Source organism: Fusarium flagelliforme, assembly GCF_020744385.1.
Source record: "Fusarium flagelliforme strain FIESC 12 MPI-CAGE-AA-0113 chromosome Unknown B0J16scaffold_6, whole genome shotgun sequence".
Lineage (NCBI taxonomy): Eukaryota > Fungi > Ascomycota > Sordariomycetes > Hypocreales > Nectriaceae > Fusarium > Fusarium flagelliforme.
The window spans coordinates 691,262-712,295 of NW_025763508.1; the positions used below are offsets into that span (position 1 = coordinate 691,262).

At 48.9% G+C, this 21,034-nt stretch overlaps 6 protein-coding genes across 6 annotated transcripts; 4 read left to right on the top strand and 2 right to left on the bottom strand.

The window, feature by feature from the left end:
* Positions 1–518: 518 nt before the first annotated feature.
* On the bottom strand, positions 519–3,880 carry B0J16DRAFT_374299 (uncharacterized protein; the record flags this gene model as incomplete). The annotated part of the gene is made up of 2 exons (XM_046130600.1): positions 519–3,553; positions 3,629–3,880. The coding sequence occupies 2 exons, from the start codon at positions 3,878–3,880 to the stop codon at positions 593–595; spliced, it is 3,213 nt and encodes a 1,070-aa protein (XP_045979806.1). The 3' UTR covers positions 519–592.
* Positions 3,881–5,856: 1,976 nt separating this feature from the next.
* B0J16DRAFT_167985 (uncharacterized protein) lies at positions 5,857–6,860 on the top strand. Its single transcript, XM_046122354.1, has 3 exons — positions 5,857–6,068; positions 6,117–6,302; positions 6,434–6,860. Exons 1-3 carry the CDS (start codon positions 6,007–6,009, stop codon positions 6,762–6,764), a joined length of 579 nt encoding a protein of 192 aa, XP_045979807.1. The 5' UTR covers positions 5,857–6,006; the 3' UTR covers positions 6,765–6,860.
* An 856-nt stretch (positions 6,861–7,716) lies between these two features.
* B0J16DRAFT_357293 (UV-endonuclease UvdE-domain-containing protein) lies at positions 7,717–11,344 on the top strand (the record flags this gene model as incomplete). The annotated part of the gene is made up of 6 exons (XM_046129532.1): positions 7,717–8,238; positions 8,282–9,418; positions 9,858–9,942; positions 9,988–10,574; positions 10,618–10,851; positions 10,895–11,344. 6 exons carry the CDS (start codon positions 7,717–7,719, stop codon positions 11,342–11,344), a joined length of 3,015 nt encoding a protein of 1,004 aa, XP_045979808.1.
* Positions 11,345–12,722: 1,378 nt separating this feature from the next.
* On the top strand, positions 12,723–13,701 carry B0J16DRAFT_387065 (uncharacterized protein; the record flags this gene model as incomplete). Its single annotated transcript, XM_046131632.1, has 3 exons — positions 12,723–12,734; positions 12,779–13,526; positions 13,571–13,701. 3 exons carry the CDS (start codon positions 12,723–12,725, stop codon positions 13,699–13,701), a joined length of 891 nt encoding a protein of 296 aa, XP_045979809.1.
* Positions 13,702–13,704: 3 nt separating this feature from the next.
* On the bottom strand, positions 13,705–15,776 carry B0J16DRAFT_346514 (Mu homology domain-containing protein). Its single transcript, XM_046128453.1, has 4 exons — positions 15,331–15,776; positions 15,157–15,285; positions 14,017–15,114; positions 13,705–13,972 (listed from the first exon to the last, which is right to left on the bottom strand). The coding sequence occupies exons 1-4, from the start codon at positions 15,367–15,369 to the stop codon at positions 13,892–13,894; spliced, it is 1,347 nt and encodes a 448-aa protein (XP_045979810.1). The 5' UTR covers positions 15,370–15,776; the 3' UTR covers positions 13,705–13,891.
* Positions 15,777–17,623: 1,847 nt separating this feature from the next.
* B0J16DRAFT_322722 (transcription factor Opi1-domain-containing protein) lies at positions 17,624–19,401 on the top strand (the record flags this gene model as incomplete). The annotated part of the gene is made up of 2 exons (XM_046125728.1): positions 17,624–18,107; positions 18,152–19,401. The coding sequence occupies 2 exons, from the start codon at positions 17,624–17,626 to the stop codon at positions 19,399–19,401; spliced, it is 1,734 nt and encodes a 577-aa protein (XP_045979811.1).
* Between the last annotated feature and the right edge of the window lie 1,633 nt (positions 19,402–21,034).

Below are 21,034 nucleotides of genomic sequence, written 5' to 3' on the forward strand. Positions count from 1 at the left end.
GCAGACATATGCATCTTCAACAAATCATCGAGGCTCTTTCCAGATAATGCAGATTCTAGGCTTGATCCAACCACGTTTTGCCAGTTTTCATCTCCTGTCCGCTATTCCCGATGCAGTTCATGCGAAACTCAAAGAGCCAGTAGACGGGTAGTTGCGAAGAATTCGGATTGATCTTATCGAAAAGAACAACACACGATGCTTTATCATTGAGGCCCAACGTACCTGTCGATCAGATATGTTTTCCATTGTTGAGGCACGTTGATGATTGATGGGTTGCTGAGTCTTGATAGCAGACTGCGTATAAGTTTGAGGTCCGACATAAATGCATTAGTGTAAAGCCAGCGTTGAGTGCGCAAATCTGAACATCACAAGTAGGAGATTACGATGTAGTAGAATAGACCAGGGATCAACACATTTCACTCATTGATTCAAATCATCATTGCATTTCGAAAGGAACTTGTTTGTGTATTGGATCAGATATAAATTAGAATACCTAAATCTAGACTACATAAATAGTCGATCTACATAACTTATTATGACATTTGCTTTTGCGCAAATTACTCACTTACTAAATTTTCATCACAAGTCAAATTTATACAGATGACTTCTCCCTGCTACTATCATCATAATTGCTGCCATTGCCCATCTTGTAGTACTGGCCAAAGACACGCTCCTCCAGGTCGGTAACACCACCTGTGGACTTGCGCACTTGACGGCGGAAGTAGATACGCTTGGCCCATTTCCATGCCTCGATGCCCATGAAGAAGAGGACGGCCTCTACGAAAACAATACCCCATTCCCAAGAGATAGGAGCGTGCTTGAAGACGACAGTGTTAAGACCCGGGATATAGATGATGGGGAACATGGTGACGAAACCAGCAATGATAGCCCAGAAGAGGAAGGGGTTTCTCCAGACATCGTGAATCCATTGGGTAAAGTACCTCTTGCTCTTGGGTTGCATTCGGAAAAATGATCGTCGCATATTGACCATCTCCCAGGCAAGGAACAGGGCGAACCATGTCAAGCAAGCAAAAGTGGTAGAACGAGCACGGAAGACAACCTCACAACCATCGGAGATACTGTTATTGCAGTCGATGCCAATGTCGGCAGCGCCGTTACCGAAGCCGTAAAGGACAAGAATGAAAGAGCAGAGACAGAGGGCGGCCATCCAAAGACCGTAAACAACCATGTCAATCATCAGCTCAGGAGTGAAGACACCCTGCTTGAGGTTCTGGGGAGGACGCTGCATGATATCGGGGGCGGCAATCTCGAATCCGAGACCCATGTCAGGCATACCGGAAGTGATCATAATAATCCAAAGAATCTCAACAGGGGCCAAGGGGAACACGGAAACGTTGTTGGAGTCCTTGAAAACGAGACCGATAAGAAGGGTACAGGCCTGGGCAATGTTCTCGGCCAAAACGTGCAGAATGAACTTCTGAATGTTGTCAAACATACGTCGACCTTCCTCAACAGCGTTGAGAATGGAAGCGAAGTTGTCATCAGTCAAGACAATGTCGGAGGCTTCCTTAGCAACATCGGATCCAGCCATACCCATAGCAATACCGACGTCGGATCGCTTCAAACTAGGCGAGTCGTTGACACCGTCACCAGTCATGGCGACGAAAGCCTTGCGACGATGGAGGGCCTCAATCATACGGACCTTGGTCTGAGGAGCACAGCGGGCAACGACAAGAGGCAGGAGAGGGAGGGCATCAATCTCATCATCAGACAGCTTGTCGAATTCAGAAGCAGTCATGACCATGACCTTGGCGACATCCTTGGGGATCTCGTTCATACGGGTAGGCAGGATACCGACTTCCAGGGCGATAGCTCGAGCAGTCTCAGGGTGATCACCAGTAAGCATGTGAACGTTGATACCGGCCTCGTGACACTTGCGGACGGAGGGGGCAGACTCGGCACGGGGAGGGTCGTAGAGACCGATGAGACCACGGAAGATAAGGTCCTTCTCGAAGAGACCACGCTCGAGTTCAGCCTCGTTGTCCTCAACGTGGGGAATATCAGTTCGGGAGGCAAGGGCAAGGACACGGAGACCAAGGCGGGCGAGAGCTTCCATGTTGGCGATGACATCCCCCTTGACGGCGTCTGTGAGCTCGAGGATCTCGTTACCGGCAGCGTAGGTGGGGCAAGAATCAATGACACGCTCGACGGCACCCTTGGTGAAAACCCATTGCTTGTTATCCTGACTGTCATGGAAGATCACGGACATCTTCTTGACGTCGGAGTCGAAGGGGAATTCGGCAACCTCGTGCCAGCGGGGGTTCTCACCACCAGACAGGCGCATACGGTTCCAGTTGAAACGAGAAGCGAAAACCTGCATGGCAATCTCAGTAGGGTCACCACGAGCGTGCCACTCACCCTCGATCTGGTGAACAGTAGCAAGGTTGGCAAGAGAGGCAACGTTAAGGTACTCCATCAGACCAGGGTCCTGGCCAACCTGGTTGGCAGTGTCGATAGCGATGCCAGAGGACTTCTCGTCACGGAAGTCGATGTTCTTGGGCTGGTCCTCAGCAAGGCTGACTTCACCCACGGTGGGGTTGAAGGGCTCGTTGGTCTGACCAAGAGAGTATGTGCCACGGCCGGGAATCCAAGCCTTCTTGACAATCATAGTACCCTGGGTCAGAGTACCAGTCTTGTCGGAGCAAATGTTGGTGACGGCACCGAGAGCTTCCAAACTCTTGAGGTTACGGACGATAACGTGTCTCTGGACCATGCGCTTGGTACCAGCAGCCATGGTGATAGTGAGAACAACAATTAGAGAGGCGGGAATCATAGAAAGGCCGGTGGCGACAGCGTAGATGATGACATCCTGCTGAGACTTGAATTCGTTGGCGGCCAAAACGATGATGGCGCAAACAATGGCAGTTCCGAGAAGGACAAGAGCGAGCTTGGAAAGCTTGCGCTGAAGAGGGGTACCGACATTGACACCAAGGAAGCGACCGACGGCATCGGAACCAGTCAAGGTCCAAGCCTGGGCATGACGAGCAGCGCTGGCCTTACCCTCGGCATTACGCTTGGGCTGGCGACGCTTAGAAGACTTGCCTCGAAGAGCAACAGCGATCTGACCGATTTCGGTGTATATTCCAGTAGCGAAGACGATACCGCGAGCTCGACCCTTGGTGACAGTGGAAGAGCTGTAGGCGACGTTGAGACGGTCACCAGGACCAGTGTCGTTGTCAAAGACCCTGTTTATCTCCTTGCGGACGGGAAGGGACTCTCCGGTGAGAAGGGCTTCGTTAGTTTCGAAGTTGACAGCCTCGACAAGACGGAGATCGGCAGGGATAGTGTCACCAGTCTTGAGCTCGACCATGTCACCAGGGACGATCTCGACAGTGGGGACGGTCTGGTTGTTACCGTTTCGAACAGCCTGGGCAGTTGGGGAGCTGAGGGAACGAAGGGAGTCCATGGTCTTAGCAGCCTGGAACTCCTGGAGGAAACCAACGACGATGTTAAGGATAATGACAGCGGCGACGACACCACCCTCGATCCAAGACTGAATACCGAAGGAAGCAGCCATGGCGAGGATGAGGACCTATTAACCGATAAATGAGCTACTTTACCGCTACTCGAAACATCCTAAGGGGAGCCAATGGGTGGTGTAACTTACTAGAGTGAGGGCATTGGCGATCTGGCCGATCAAGATCTTGATGGGTTGGACGCCTTCTTGCTCTCCGAACTCATTACGTCCGGAGGTTTCAAGACGGCTCTTGGCCTCCTGCTCCGTCAGTCCATCTTCCAGATTGGCGTTCAGTTCCTTAGCAACCTGCTCATAGGTGAGAGCATGAGCAGGTGCTGACATAGGTGTGTTGGACTGGCCAGACACATGAGGCGCGGCCTCTTCGGTAGGTTTCTGACCCATTTTCGTGATAAATCAATCGGAAACTACTGAGTGAAGAGAAGGAGAAAAAAGTCGAGGAGAGACGGGAGAGACATGGCCCTTATAAGTTGTGCTATTGCTGGATCGACGGTGAGATAGAACTCCTACAGGTACTACGTAGGAGGAAAGCAAGCGGAGTTGTGATGTGGATGCGCCAAGAATTAACCATAACAGAAGGTGCAGGCCTAGGACGAGCTAACTTTTGGGTGAAGATCATTCTATTTGGAGGAGAACAGTTTTTCTGTGGAGATGATTGTTATTAGGAGGGAATGCCAAGGAAGTGAAGGCGGCATATCAACCGGACGTTGAGATAGGTTAAGCCCAGTATGACCAGCAAGTATAGAAACTGGATGCTAAGTTGGTGGTTCTTGTCAGTGTTTGACGCAATCACAGCCATATTTTTAGAGCCCTCGCCAGCCTCTTGGTGTCTCATAGAGTCTGATTGTTTCCTATACTGGACCTGAACTGTCTGGGAAGTTTTTCTCTATGCCAGGTCGAGTTTGTTGAAACTATCCGGTCGTTAGAGACCCTGCGTCGGATCGAATATGCTCTAAAACTGGGTATCTTGAAGTTACAGCCTCTCACAATTCAGTAATTGGGCCTTATACTGTTTAGAACCATAAAGGTATTAGTGACCCAGTGAAGAACCCACAGTAGATTGACATCCCCAGCACGCTAGAAACATTCAAAGAGCACAGGCCAACTTCAAAAGTTACGATTGTACCAATCACGGCTGACCATTTTTGCCAAGACTAATCCCTGACGATTAGCGCCTGGAACGCATGCAATGTCCAGCGGAAATCTACGCATCCCGCCATGTCTGCGCCTGCTAGTTAAAGAAAAGCAGGCCCGGCTATCGCATACAAAGTGTTTCCGCATTGGCGTTGCTATTGACCAGTAACTTGGCCTGTCTTCAACCTCCATTGTCAGTGTTGAAGCGGGCACGTGGGCACCTTAATCTCACCACGAGATGTCTTGGCACTCAACACTTGAAGTCTTTAGTCAATGAAAAACTTTCTTTGGGCAGGTTGTCGTTACTCGCAGGGTGGCAAGAATGTCTGTGATGGTGTTGGGGAGCGATACTATGACACAAGGCGTGTTTCGACATGACGCACCTCTGCCACTCTGTGACTGTTCTCTGCAACTCTCTAATCTGTTTATCAAGAATTACTCGAGATTGGCTATACTGTGTTACTACCTACTATGTATGAACATATTCGCCAAGCATACCTATCTATGACCGTTGCTATAGGCACTGAGCAATGGAATGTGTCGCAGGTGGCTTATTAGAAAACAATCACCATCGTCTATGGATCCTTATCAGACATTGACATACTGATTCCTCTGCGTTATCTCAAACCCCCGCCTCCCCGCTCCGCTTCGGTGCTCCTCCTGTCCTGTCCTCTGTCCGCCCGCCTCGGGTATAAGCGTCCACCCATGGAAAACCGGAGCCCGTTGGACCGCTCTTGCACTTGCGCCTGCATGGTTGCACTTTCACTTGCAGTAACTCAGGGCGCGCTTGCCGGGAACACCAAAATCCCCAACCGGGACCGGGACTTTACGTGCCTTGCGTCTTTGGAGCCTTGGAGCCTCAGAACCCTCGTCGAAAACACTGACACTCCAAATCTCGTACGCTCAGCCAGCATTGCCAAGTCGACCTGAGCCATCTCGTCATCTACAACATAGCCTGTGTTTGCTAAATGCTACCCCAGAGCTCAATGCGCAATGCCCAGGCAGCCAGACCAATGCCCAAGAGACAAGAGGCCATTTACAGCCTTGTGGTCTAATTGAGCTAAGATGGGTGTAGCCCGTTAATGCTATGCCACAAGAAACTTTACTCAAACACCATAACGTATGCCGCAACTCTCCCGTTGCCTTCTGTCTGACCGTTCACCGTGCACGGCTTCATTGTGACAAGCTGATGTCGGGTTAGTATTTAATTGTCCAGGATCTACGGATACGAGAATAGCTTTCATCGAACTTGTCGTTTCCTACAGAATCGAGCCCCGACTGACATTGACTTTGCGACGCTGCTCCTGAAACCCCCGCATTACGTGACAAACGGCAATTCACCACTTCTACCGATATTTCAGATACCCACGGATAGCATGGAGCCGGTCGGCATTATACTACTCGTGCTATTTCTATTCATCCTGGTCATGGGTCCTTTGTATATCTGCTCAAGACCCCTGCGAGGATGTTTGCTAACCTGAACCAGAGCATGTATGAGAATGAGCGCTCGAAACAATGTGGCGGAAAAGGTTTACAATCCCCAGCCACGTCAACTTGATACTGCTCGTCGAAAGCTCAGCACCGTTACCACCTCCACAATTCTTCCCCGACCGAACGCCGTTCCGGCCGCCGATATCGAAGCTTTGACTCCGCAATCCGAGTTCGGTGAATGGTGAGAATCCACTCTTTGGCCGACATTGGACCACTCTTCGGTGACGCTCCGGCCGTTCAAGTGGAGGCCGGAATGGTTTGCATCTGGGGCGGTTTTCTCGGGATTGACTGGTGGTAACTTACTTTTTGCAGTCCGATATGCATCGGTCCTTTGGTCCCGGAGCCAGTGCATACCGTTACTCAAGACCCACGTCCGGTGCTTGAAGAGGTTTCAACGGTGACGTCTCATAAGGCGAGCAACAAGACAACGAGCAAAAATCAAGCAACACCTGAACAGATTGAAGACGTTACCAGTACGGACGATGATATTCTGACGATAAATACATGCGGACATTCTTTTCACTCAAAATGTCTCTCATCATGGTTCTTGATAGATCGTCATGATTGTCCTGTCTGCAGGGTACCTTACTATAAAGGTGTTCCTCGTCACCAACAAGCGTTGAACGTATCGCCTTTTTGGTGAGCCCGATTCGATCACTAATCAATCCAATTCCGATATGCAGATCGATACAACGTTTGTATGTCATTGACGAGAACGTGGTCATGATGCTTAACTCATTGCTACAACAAGGTACGGATCGCTGATTCGCGTGTGCAGCCAAAGCATTGAAGGACTGTGTTCATCTCGATGTCAAACATCAAAGTCTCAGCCATTCAAGTCCCAGGACCCAGGACCCTTCGGTCGGCGTTGTCCGAAGCGTTCCATTGGCTGTATCTGACTGTTTCCGGAGCTTTCTCCTGGCCATGGCTCGACTTTTTATCATGTTTGCTTCTGGGATTGGTGAAAGGCGTCACAGCGGAGCAGAAACTGGGGTACGTACTACGGGTATGATGACGGATCGGCGATCGGCGCCGCGCCCACCAATGTCGAGATGACTTCATCACCATCAATTAAGACTTGGATCGAGGAATTCGACCAACGATCGTCTTGTTTTCTCAAACAGCTCCACGAAAAAGCCAATGCCAATCACCAGGTGATGCAGGGGGCTTCTTTTGCTCCGTTGTGCTACCAGACCTTCCCGGAAATAATGACAACAACAGCCCTACTCATTCGCCCTGCCGACATACATCGCACCCGGGCCATGCATGACGCGCCGTGCGTCATTGGCTCTTCGGGCCACTTCCTCCGACTACAATCACTTTAAGTCGTGGGATACAACGTTGGTTACGGAGTGAATCCTCAGGTAACACTTGATCAGTCGATTTATTGCAGTTTCTCGGCTCAAAGCATTACTCGCCTGTCTTTCTGGTTGATATACATGCCCTCTCGTCTTCCAATCCCTCCTGCCAGACTTCTTGCCTTCCTGTCGCATCCTTTATTACATCCTTCGATCAGCAAATCTTATAGAGCTGCAACGACAATGACCCCGAAACGAAAAAGAACTGGTGCACATCCGCCACCTCCGATACCCGAGATGCCTGATACGGTTCCCAGACGGAGTAGTCGAAGATTGAAGGACGCCTCTAATGGCAACGGTGAACGGAAGGCGAAGCTTGATATCACAAAAATGGCCGGGGATCCAATGAAAGCGACTGACCCTAAGAAAGACAAGGCTGTATGGGTCACTGGAGAAGGCGTTGAGGAAGCTATGCGAGAATTGAGTGAGATGGAACACAAACTCCAAGATGCTGTGAGAACACAACGACTTGCAGTTGAATCATCAGACCTTCATGTAAAGAAAGAGTCTTCCCAGGAACCTGACATTCGACCAAAAATGTACTCGCCAAACACGGATACTGTCACTGCTCGCGGTAATCTGGATAGAAAGTCAAACGTCGCTGACACAGCACCACTGGATGAGGACGACGCCAAACTCGCTGCAGGCGATGTCGCTGATGCCAAGGATGAAGACGACGGCGCTAGTCGAGGTGCCAACCGACCTCCTCCGGTGAATAGTGAGGTGCTTCCCTTGCCATGGAAGGGGCGACTAGGATATGTGAGTAACACTGCACAATTTTTGTACGTTGCTAATTACAAAGGCCTGTCTGAATACATATCTGCGCAACGCAACACCTCCTGTGTTTTCTTCGAGAACCTGCCGTATAGCTTCAATTCTCGAACATCGACATCCTTTGGCGAATGAAGACGAACCCGAACATGCGACCAAAAACCGCCCCGACAAAAACAAGCCTGCAGATAAAGAGCGAGGTATGAAGTATGTGCAAGAATTGGGTTTAGCAAATGCTCGAGACATTGTCAAGATGATTCGATGGAATGTCAAGTATGGTATCAAATTCATGAGACTCAGTAGTGAAATGTTTCCATTCGCCAGTCATCAGGAATACGGATACAAGTTGGCACCATTTGCGTCCGAGGTGCTGGCAGAAGCTGGTAAAGTGGCGGGAGAACACAACCACCGCCTGACAACACACCCAGGACAATTCACTCAGATTGGTAGCCCTCGCAAAGAGGTTGTTACTGCCGCCGTGCGCGATTTGGACTACCACGATGAAATGCTTACCTTACTCAAACTCCCCGACCAACTCAACCGCGACGCAGTCATGATCCTCCACATGGGAGGTACATACGGCGACAAGGCAGCGACTCTTGACCGATTCCGAGAGAACTATGCCAAACTTTCCGACAGCGTCAAGCGACGTTTGGTTTTGGAGAACGACGACGTTGCATGGAGTGTTCATGATTTATTGCCTATCTGTGAGGAACTAAACATTCCTCTCGTTCTCGACTATCACCACCACAACATCATTTTTGACTCTTCCATCCGAGAGGGATCCAAAGACATTATTGGCTTGTACGACCGAATCAAGGCGACATGGGACAAGAAAGGAATCACTCAGAAGATGCATTACAGTGAGCCGACTTCTCCTGCCGTTACTCCTCGAGATCGTCGCAAGCATTCCGCCAGAGTCAAGACCCTTCCCCCTTGTGCGGATGACATGGATCTCATGATTGAAGCCAAGGATAAGGAGCAGGCTGTTTTTGAGTTGATGCGTACATTTAAGCTGCCCGGTTGGGATACATTTAACAATATTGTACCTCACGAACGTCCAGACGAATCACGAAAGGCTATTAAAAAGAAGGCTAAGAAGGGAAAGAAAAAGACTGATGGTGTCAATGGCGAGGCTGAGGATGACATCGAGGTGCCAGAAAAGATTGTAAGCGCAGAAGATTTTGGTATGGGAGGCCCTCAAGATCGAGTTTATTGGCCAGAGGGTATGGAAGAATGGTTACGACCTAAGAAGAGAGAGATAAAGAAGGTAAAGGAAGGAAAAGATGGTAAAGCCGAGATGAAGGAAAATGGTGATGAGGATTGATGACCAAGCGATTGATTTCGATGTCGCGAGCAATCATGAATTAAACCATTAATTAATGATGAAAGATAAAATATATTTATGTTGTCATTTTATGGTTCTGAAGGGATCGTGCCTGCTGCTGTTGACAATCGCGGTTGCCACTTTTGTACAGGGTAGACGTCACAGAAAAAAAGTTTTACAGTCAAGCCTTCTAGAACAACAATTCTTTCCTCTCATCAACTTCCCAACAAACAAAATGGATTCCACGAATTTTAACGGATCAAGCGAAAAGTTTCTGCAGTGGTTCAAGTCATTGTCAGGTGCGACATTTTCTGATGATATTAAAATCGTTGACCTGCGTGATCGCAACGCTGGTCGTGGTATAAGTAAGTGAAGATGCTTTTTCGCTGGGCCAAGACTCACAAAATCAGTTGCTCTCAAGGATATACCCGCAGAAACCACTCTATTCACCATTCCAAGAAATGGAATCATCAACACTGAAACCTCGGAGCTATCTAAGAAGATCCCAGATGTGTTTGACTTGGACAAGCCCGACGAGGATGATGTCCCTGGACTGGACTCTTGGAGTTCTCTTATTCTCATCATGATTTACGAGTATCTCCAAGGCGACAACTCTCAATGGAAGTCTTACTTTGACGTTCTCCCTTCGTCTTTCGACACGCCTATGTTTTGGTCCGAGAGTGAGCTCGATCAGCTTCAAGCTAGTCACATGCGACACAAGATTGGCAAGGCCAATGCGGAGGAAATGTTCAAGAAGACTTTGGTGCCTATCATTCGAGGTAACCCCGGCATTTTTAACGCCGACAACAAGAGCGACGAAGAGCTTGTTGAGATTGCTCATCGAATGGGTAGCACCATCATGGCATATGCTTTTGATCTTGAAAACGACGAGGAAGAGGAGGAAGAGACCGAGGAATGGGTTGAGGATCGTGATGGAAAGTCGATGATGGGTATGGTGCCTATGGCGGACATCCTGAACGCCGACGCCGAGTTTAATGTATGTGAGCCCAATGGAGTGTCGACAAAGCTAACAGTTATAGGCGCACGTCAACCACGAGGAGGAGAGTCTTACTGTTACCAGCTTGAGACCGATCAAGGCCGGTGAAGAAATTCTTAACTACTACGGTCCCCACCCCAACTCTGAGTTGCTAAGACGATACGGATATGTCACCGAGAAGCACTCCCGTTATGACGTGGTCGAGATCCCTTGGGATGTTGTGGAGTCAGTCATGACAAGCAAGTTTGGCATTTCCAGCCAAGTCTTGGAGCAGATTGTAAGTTTTCCTTCCAGATAGATGACTGAACTAACACAATTAGCGCGGCGCACTTGAGAAAGACGAGGAGTTTGAGGATACATTCGTTTTGGAACGCGAAACAGGCGAAGTTAATTCTGACGGTACCTTTGCTGGGCCTGCCAAGTTCGAAAGCATGCCTGAGGACCTTCAAGAACAGCTCAAGACATTCCTCAAGGGAATCAAGAAAGCACAGCCCGATGCTATCCCTGACAAGAGAAAGAGAGACGAGATTCACCAAGCTGTGTTGGAGAAGACACTGGAGGCTCTCGCAGCTCGATACCCTACAAGCATCCCAGAGGACGAGGTACTACTGAATGGCCAAAACCTCAGCCAACGAGCCCGTATGGCTACTGTGGTCAGACTCGGAGAAAAGAAGTTGCTCCGAGAAGCAATCTCTGCCTCTCCCGAAGATGTTGAGATGACTATGGATGATGATTCTGGTCCAGCAAAGCGTACAAAGCTTTCTCGCTGATTGATTTCAGTATCTAAGCGGGGTTTGTGATAGCTCTTGTTTCCCCTCTCCTCTCATGCAAGAGGTGCAGAAGGCGATTATTGCGAACCATCCGCCGAGGCAGAACTAATTACAATTACAACAAATACTGCTATATAAATGAGACATACCTTGAACAGATTGCTTTTCAGACTTCTTCTTTACAAGACCGACCGTGATCAAGCGCCACAACGTCCACTTTACTAACAGACAGGTCTTGATCCAAGGAAAGCAACCATGGCAGCAAAAGTCAGCAGCAAAACAATACTTCCCTGTCACGGATACGGAAGAAACCACAAAACCGGGCATCAAACAATGAGTAGAAGTCTACTCGAGCTCTCCGCTTGTTGGTGATTGCTTCAACTACCATCACTATTTGACGTATGCCGTCATTCAAGAAAACGGGATGTCGGCTGCTGTATACCTGAAACATGAGCTTTCAGGTGCCACAATGGCTTGCTCCGTCGACCTTGATCGACGATCCGCCCACCGGTTACATTGAAGAGCATGTCTTACTAAGAGGATATATACGCCACCCCCAACGGCCTAAGTGAGCTCATAACATGGCAATCCCTACTCTGGGCCACTCTCGAAGCCCAAATCAATACCACCATCGAGGCAACGAAGCTAGTGGAGTGGCCTTTGGTTGCTTTCTTAGAGTCACCTGTTTTGACGTCTCACCACGCGACCTACAACCATACACACCAGGCTCTGTCTTGACGGAAACGCCGAAGCCCTTGCAATTCTGGCCTCATATGCACATGAGCTCCTATCATGATCTAACTCAACTCTGCCAAGTCGCGATTCCCGGCACGTTCAAATGTGCTAGCGCCAACACCTGATGGAGCTTCAAGATCTAAGCATACATCCATTGGCCCGCTTTGAACAAATCAACCTGGCATATCTCACCTGGATAAAGTCGAGCTCCCACCATCTCCTCGACCGGTGTCGAACAGGACAAGTGTGAGAGGGGCCGGGCCGCAACTGCGCGCATGAACTGGGGTATGATATCCACAAACCATATGGCTATTCCTTGCATCCAACATTCGGAATACCATAGTAGCGTGGCACCAATCCTCGAGATGAGGGGTCTTGCCATGGTGCACACTGGTACATACAGCTAGACGAGATGTTGTTCAACTGCAGCTGTAGCTGACAGACTTTGGTGTCGTCATATCAGAATCGAGGGTGTCCTATTCAAGGTCATTAGTTGAATACCCATCATGATATGGGTGTAGGATTGACCGACAATTCTCAGCGGGGTGATGAGGCTCTGCGAAGTCGAGCTGTTTATGGCATTATAAAGATGGGAGTTACTCGGGTGGTAGGTGAGTAGCTTGGTACGTACAACACACACGCCATGTCTAAAACTGTATGTAGAGCTTTACTTGGATTTTACTCACTAACATATGTCAGACAAAATCTTCAAAGCACTCGTCAACACGAAAGGGGAGCTCGAGCTCTTCCAATCAACAGCCTGTTCCAACTTTTCTATTTATCGCCAACAGACTCGTCATCAGCGCTCCAGAGCGCGACCAGTATTATCACCATACTCCACCTAGCTCCCCAGATAACTATAGCGGTGAATCTCCCAGCACAGTTATGCGCTACCGGGACGGCGACGTTACAGATGTTCCGGACTTTTACTGGCATCGAGATACCAGTAATCCAGCAAATAGCCAACTGTACAGGTTGAATGCTCAAAGAGAGTTCATGAGGGATACTCGAGGTGGTTATTATACAGCCGACGAATACAAAACGTTTGGAGTGGCTGCTTGCAACCCACTGCTGCCCATAATGGTGGCAGAGCATGATCCCCTCGTTTCGTCTGTGAGCTGGGACCTTTTACGCATATTCCATCCGAGGAACCATCCTGGCATGTCTCAAGTTGCCACGATCAATAGTCCAATGGGACAAGGAGGTGGTCCGGTACTCTACGCCGCGGGTAGGTTTCCTAGCTGGATTCCAGGTCTAGTACCTAGGACGTATGGAACGCCAGTCCCCAATGCACCACGCTCGACAGGTCTTGGAGGGGAACTACCTATTATCCTGGGACTCATGACGTTGACTGCACCCCGTGGCTCTTCCATAAGAGATGTGTTTGCAGGTCACAATCGGATATGGAGGCATGGACAATGGACGAGTGATGGTGTTCCTCGTGGACGTGAGTACCAGGTTCCAATTCTTGATAGCTGCTAATGATTATAGATCCTCCGACAGCTTCGGATGATCCATCAGCTTTTGTTGTCAAGGTGTTTCTTGACCCGGACAACCCATATTCTACACGGGATTGGCTTGAGAATTTAGAGTGGCACACCGCTATTGTTCGAGAATCATGAGATACTCTGATCAGATGGATAGATTGATCTTTAGTCTATTAATCGTTTCTTTGATGTATGAAGCCCTTCCTGCTCTGCAGCTGCCCCATATCCATCTCGTCAGCTGGTCACCATAATATGCTTGACCGGTGTAGATTGAGCACTGCTGATGCACGGCTCGATTATGTTAAATAAGTATTGTTTGCCGACTTCAGACTGCGTCGGGAAGTCGTACGGCGATATCTCCCGACTGAGTGATGTATCGCACCCATGGGAGTGAAGGGTATTGCAACTATGTTTGTTAGCTTTGATCAACAGAATTCTTGAGCAACGTACCTTTGGCTCGGTAATCTTGAGATACCGAACTTGAATACCACTTGTGGTAAAGTAAGGGATCTCAAACTTGACCTGGATAGGTCGCTTAGCACCCTTGCCTACTCCTCCAACACCTCCCATGCTACCACCGAATCCACCCATCATACCACCACCTTGTTCATCATCACCCCTCACGCTTGGCAGGCCCAGCTCAGCGCGCATGAGGAACTCTTTGCCACCACCAAACTGCTTAATCTTCCAGACAATGGCGCTTTGCTCGGGGGCGTAGTGAACGGATCCGATGTTTGTGCGGAAACGAGGGCTATCGGCGTCGTCAGGGACAGGAACCACGATCTCGACGTTGTTGGCGGTACTGCGGCGCTTGAACTGAGCACGAGCCTTGAGCATGTATTCGATACGGGATCCTGAATGGGATTCGACTACACACTCGACCCAAATCAATGGCTTGACTTGGGTGTTGAGACGGTAGGACATGAGCTCGAATTCACCATCAGGGGGGATGAATGAGATGGTACGGTCGTTTTCGAAGCGTGATAGTCGTACACACTGATGAAATTTGACATCCTCCATCTCGATAGCCTTTCCTCGGGTAGCTCGACCGGTGGTCTCGAACATGACCTTATCGTTAAGGCCCAGACGCAACTCGGGCATACCACTGAGGTAACACTTCATCTTAATAGCACCAAGGATTTCCGAACGGAGGACGTTGCCATTTGCGGAAACCAACAGGTTAAGGGATTCGACGACATCAAGGAAGACCTCGTTCTTACGGTATCGGATACCCTCGGATCGCCACGAAACAGCGTTTGTGACAGCAATGGGTGGTCGTGCCTGGATCTCGAGCTTGTGGGATTCCTGGGTGATGTACTCTTGAAGGATCTTGGATTCTGTTGTTTGAGGGTAACCAAAGTCCATCATCTCGTCGAGAAGTTCGTAGATAATGACAAAGTTGTCGCGAATGGACTCTTCTTCTAGCGCCTTGAAGTACTCGGTGAAGACCTCGACGATCTTGTGGAGGAACAATAGGATTTCGGCGGCATTGGTATTTCGTTTTGTAAGGGCGAGGAGGTAGAGGTTGTTGTGACGGATGTAGAGGTACTATTCGGTCAGCGGAGAAAGCGATAGAGACACAAAACATACGTTGATGCCTTCATGGGAGAAGCATGGTGGGACAGCAGAGGAGTCTTCCTCAGCTTCTGAAAGGAGTACGGGGAACTTCTCGACGGCTGACATAGGGATGTCACCACGGTAGTTTCGAGCAAGAAGGGTCTACATTGTTAGTATAAATCACAATAATAGGTAGCGACTACAAACCTTGCCCTTGAGGTCCAGGAAGAATAGCGCGGAAGCCATGATGTAGATGTAGTCTTGGCGAGGTCGAAGCGATAAAGGGCGGAAAGGAGGTGGTATCGTCGATCAGTTGCGACGGTCAAGTTCAGGACGTAAAGATCATATGCAGAAAAACTTGCAACTCCAACAAGTAAAGAAAGACTGAAGTGTAATTAAACTATAGAGAAGCGCAGTTAATCATCATGGTCCGTGGCGCAATATAGTTTTGTTCAAGCTGTTTCGCTGGCATCTTTTGGGTGCAGCCTGGCCATTCCAATGCTGGTGACGACGGACGGCAGAATATCGGATATTGGTGGGGTAGCTAAAGCTGTTTCAAGCTTTGAGTCACGTGATCCGCAGTGGATCTGGGAAATTGATAAAAAGGTTCGTTTTTCACGATCTTTTTACTTTTCCCTTTCCTCTCAACGCACCCTCTAGACAGTGCAGACCATTACCTAGCCTACTACCGAGTGGCATTCTGTCATTTCAGCCGTGGAGCCGTTGATGTGAGCTGCGATTATGCGGTGCGGAGAGGGATTACCTTGGTTCCATTAAGAACTGCCCGAGTACTATTCTTACATTGCTTGGGCGGTGTCAGAGGAACCAGACATTTCTTCAGATGAAAATCTGAATTTGTAAAGTGATTTGTAGTAAGACATTGCCGACGATCTTTTTTGGTCTGGTGCAATTAAATGCTGTTGAATTTTCGTGGGTGGCTTTGTCCAGGTGACAGCTTCAGCTTTGGCCATGAAGTTTTGTTGGGACATTTTGAGAAGAACCGAGGATCATTCTTGGCGCTGCTTCGTGCTGTGAGGCTGCCGTGAGTTCCTGATCCCGGAGTACAATGCCCGGCAGGCAATTGAAGTCTGCTACTCTGTACAACTTGGAACAAGGCTGGTAGGCGATGTTGATTGCTGTGTCGGAAAAGCATTCACGCGTTTGTTTCATGATCAACAGCTTCATCGCGTATCTCAGGATGCCTACAATATCGCGAATTATCACGTTCAAACCTTAAATCGAGACTTATCTCGAGTCTACATTTTGTGTTTATCTCATGTATCTCTTGCGTTGATCTTATGCCCATTTGGTGTTCTATCTCGCCGATAATCTCGTGTCGCATAAAGTTTGCGCCTGCTTGGTTTACAGTAAGGTACTGGACCTGAGGCTTGAAGCCGTCTGAATGCAGAAATTCAGGGTGCAGGAATTCAGGGATCAGCAATCCTGGATCAAGACCTCATGAAACGTCCAGATTCTACGGCGCAGTCAACTCGAATATGTACTTGTGCAATAACACTCTAACACATGCGAAAACTTCACATGTTGATATTAGATACGGACACCAGATACAGCTCCGATGAATAGAGCCGAAAGCCGACTGGTCTGGATAAAGTGAGATGCGTGTGTTACTTTAATAGGCATTAATTAACAAAGCTCTATGAACAGCAATATCTGACGTTATCTTGAAATGTTTCTATTGGATGGAAAAACAACCTTCAAACGCATCAGGAAAAAGATACGACCTTTATGGCATGTGTTTGAGTTGATCTTGTTAGTGCATCTGCCATGACTCGGGCGACCCGCTTAACAATAGTGACGAGTCTGGTTGAAAGATCTGTTCTTGCATGTGATGTCTGTCGGTGCATCATCATTCCCCAGTTTTGACACGTGCTAGAGGGGCCTCTCAGGAACAGCTTTGAACTGTTTAGGTAGGTGCAAGTCAATTAGAGTTGGCGACGTTGGAGAGATCAACTTGATCTTGTGATGCACAGAAACATTATCAAACATTTGAGCTTCCCCAACAGTTTTATCGCATCATTCAAGCGAGGACATCCATTCTCATCTTGTGACTCGATGGACCGAGATCAAGCCCTGCCAGACCCGAAATAGCAGGCTTCTAGCGGGTTTCTTCCCCACCACAACTCTAACAAGTCACCTGAAGCCACTGTAACCGACCCGGTTTTTAGTGGGCTATCTCCTGCCCTGGGCTGCTCTACTCAGCCGGTCCCTGCAGCGCAAGGAAAGGAAGTCGCGAGCGCCTGACGTTTCCTTCCCAGTTTCTCATTCCCCCCACGATCGCTCATTCTCATTCCCATTCCCATCTCACCCACCCCAACCCAACCCTTTTCTCTCCGCTTCAACACCATCGTCACCGTCATCGCTATTGTGAATCTTTCTTTTGTTTCCTTCCCTTCGTTGAATAATTTTGTTTCTGCGGCCCTTGGCCGATTTTTACACTCGATGCTCAGTTGACATATCCGTCTTATCACCGAAAAGCGCCATGGAGCGCAATCACATGCTTGACCGTGAGACCGAGTCTCGCCATCCCCTCGGACCACCACCTGCGAGACCTCCGCCTTCCCTAATGGCATTATCTCCGCCAGCTTATTCAAACGTCGCGCTTCCGAATTCGAGGGAATTTCCAGATGTCCCTACTTCAGACCCCTCGACTTACCTGCCTCCCCTGGCTCGCGTCGCCGACAACGATATTAAACTGCCGTCTATAAGTTCTCTTCGAAGTGAAATGGCCCTCGAACCACCGAGAGCATGGGGACCTTTACCTCCTATGCCTCCGAATCATGCGCCGATGCCCCTTGGACTTCAATCTATCGATAGCCCCACTCGAATGGATCTTGATGCGAGCAGTAACAGTGTTGTCAGTGCTGCATCTCCCGATCGACTTTTAGATGCGAGAGCTGGGAGTGTCAGTCTTGATGATCCGGATGTACGATTGGCGGCCGAAGCACTTGGAGATTTGAGAGCAGGTATGTTTGTTTGTGCTTCTGTTGACTATTACTGACCGTCATAGACTTTATATCATCACCACCCCACACGAATTCCTCGCTTCCAGTTAGCCCACCAACTTCAAACGGACTTCAGGGATCACAACCTCAACAACCAGAACCGCTTTTATCTCTTCTTACGACAACTCATCCCCTATTGGCGAGCACTATTGAAGGTGCTACTTCGGCATATGGAGGCGCCAAGAACTTTTCACCACGCTTCCGATCAGGTGCCGAATATGTTGAAGGATATTTGACACCAATTGCCAACACTGTTGGATCTGTTGGTCGAGTGACCGGTGTTGAAGGGGGTGTCCGATGGTTTTTGGGTGCTGGACGCCGACAAAACAGTTCAACCTCTGATTTGGAAACTGGTAACAGTAAGAAACGGCGCAAGGTGGACAGTGAAGATGAATCTGTCAGCAACAAGCGGTTTGAGAGTGAAGGGATGCAGCAGATGGCCGATGATCAGGTCGATTCTGATGCTTTCTCACCATCTTCCAGAACTCTTTCTCGTCGCATGTCAACTACAAGCACAGTTGACACCCTTCCTGCATATGATGAGATGAGATCACCTGCATACACTGAGACGGATGCTCAGAATTCTCCTCGAACCTCGCGACCCAACAGTGCATGGCAGTCACGTCTGATCATGTCTACCTCTGGTTTGAGTGTAGCCATGAGTGAGGAGAGTCTTCGCAGTCTCAAATACTGTCTCCAGTGGCTTCGATGGGCAAATGATCACATTTCTCGTGTCATTACAGCATTGAGGACAACATTGGAACAGTATGAAAAGGTTCAACCACAAGAGGGATCCGAGAAGCAACAAGGCGAAGGATCTGAGGGTGCAGAGTCTCGAACTCTACTTGCAGCTCGCATCTCGAGTCTTAAGAGTGACGTTCTCAGGACTCTTCGCGATGCCATCAACACTGTTTCAAAATATGCAGGAGGTGCATTGCCGGAAAACGCACGAATTCTCGTGCGACGTCATCTCACCAGTTTGCCCCAACGATTCCGCATTGCTACCATGTCGGACAGAAACTCCAACAATCAAGACAGTGAGTCTGCTCTGACTGAGGGTGCACAAAAGGTCTTGGTTTTGGCCAAAGAGGGTTTAGACATGGTTGTTCAAGTCAGCGGTGTTGTCGATGGAACAATCGTCAGTGCCGAACAATGGCTCGATCGTATGGGCAAGCGACGAGCTCAAGACGAAAAACCCATGCTGCCCCAGGCTGAGCCTCAGACTGAGTCTAATGGTGATGTCAAGATGGGTTGATTGGAAGTTATTACAAAAGCAAAACAAAAGGCAACCACAACGATTGCCAACAAAAGGAAAGATGGCGAATGACGGTGGAGAGATACCTGGCGAGTTCCAATACCATGAGGAGCGTCGCATTTACTGATTTCCTTGAACGATATTGACGAGGGCGAGCGTTGAGTTGGATCTATATAACATGTCATACTTATCATTTCTATTCTTTTACCATATTTTTTGTTTTTCTTATCTTTGGGAGGCGTTGATGATGGCTTCATAGCAACAAATATGAGCTGGTCGCAGGCGTTCTTGATTTACCGCGGTGTTGATTCACGTTGACATTGAGTGTTTCCAATCGCGATGTATCATATGAGCAGCCATCAGGTCACAGCAAGTGCTGCCGATTTGGTGTTTGTTGTTATTGATACGCCTTGCGTCGTATTTTTTTGATAAGCTTGAACGGAGCAAGACGACCCTGTCGATCATCTGGACATTTGACCGGCGATCTGAGGGGAGGAAAAAACAACAGTACTCGACTTTTGTCATAAGACACGCCATGAACAGCGAATCATGGCATTAATACATATTCGATTCACCATAAGCCGCTCGTATCTATCGCCACTGAACCCCGTATGCTGGAGTTACATCGCAGCAGCAGCTCTTTTTCATTGCCAGTGAGGATTCGATTCGAGTTTATCAGCACATGTCAGCCTCGGTACTACACATGCTGCGGAATCAAGCACTCCGGTTGGATAGACAGCTGTACCGAACCCAACATTGCATGCGGTCGCTTATGCGTTTCTTATAGGCAAGTGTTGTGTGATAGACATGACAGTCCACTAGCAATACTAACCGCTAGGACTCCAACCCAATTTGCTCGAAGTTTACTCAGCATGACACTCCACGAGAGAGCTTCCTATTGATGCATTCCAATTACGAACCGACAACCTACTGGCAACGACCCGTGCTGTTCGTGTGTTGTAGAAGACAATAGCAGGACAACAGAGAAGTTGGCTCTGGCGGCTTTGCCGTAAGACGACACTTTTCCTTTCGATGGTAGAAAAAATGAGCCTCAGCCGCCAGATAACTTGAGGGGGTTTCCAGCTTACCAAACCAACCTAATATGCCCAATCAACCTCGGCTGACAGTCGACAACACCATCGATCGTGCTCCGTCGGATGCATGTTCGGATGCATGTGCTTTGACCCTGCCCACGGAGTTGAGCCTCAACAAGCACGGCTGTACAGCAAGCTCCATTGTTCTGACGTGGTTCTCCTGAGCGCACGACCTTGGCCCATCAGAACCTCGACTTTTGCAAGTTATCCGCGAGTTGCGGAGCTCATCGGAACCCAGAAATAAGAACAGGGTGATGGGACAAAATAACTGAGTATGTCATACCCAACCTCTGAGACGCTGGACGACACTGGAGCTCCTATTATCGAGAATTTTCGGGCAGTCCCGAATTATATCGCTTTCTCGGTATGCGTTGTTGAGATTCGATGTAACGTTGAACATCACCTTCGAGTCAATATGGATCTCAATTACCACGTACCTGATTCATAACCGAAAGCCCCCATCTCCAGGAAAATGATGTTGTTCGCCAATTAACTACCGAGACAATGGTAGTCTACGTCATCCGATCAGCGTCGGCCCC

Excerpts from the sequence above, each read along its gene's own strand:
- B0J16DRAFT_167985 (XM_046122354.1), top strand. The coding sequence starts at position 6,007 with ATGGAGCCGGTCGGCATTATACTACTCGTGCTATTTCTATTCATCCTG. Across the intron at positions 6,069-6,116 it reads ATCCTGGTCATGGGTCCTTT|AGCATGTATGAGAATGAGCG; the intron begins GTATATCTGCTC and ends AACCTGAACCAG. Across the intron at positions 6,303-6,433 it reads CAATCCGAGTTCGGTGAATG|TCCGATATGCATCGGTCCTT; the intron begins GTGAGAATCCAC and ends TACTTTTTGCAG.
- B0J16DRAFT_346514 (XM_046128453.1), bottom strand. The coding sequence starts at position 15,369 with ATGGCTTCCGCGCTATTCTTCCTGGACCTCAAGGGCAAG. Across the intron at positions 15,286-15,330 it reads TCCTGGACCTCAAGGGCAAG|ACCCTTCTTGCTCGAAACTA; the intron begins GTTTGTAGTCGC and ends CTAACAATGTAG. Across the intron at positions 15,115-15,156 it reads TCTCCCATGAAGGCATCAAC|TACCTCTACATCCGTCACAA; the intron begins GTATGTTTTGTG and ends CTGACCGAATAG.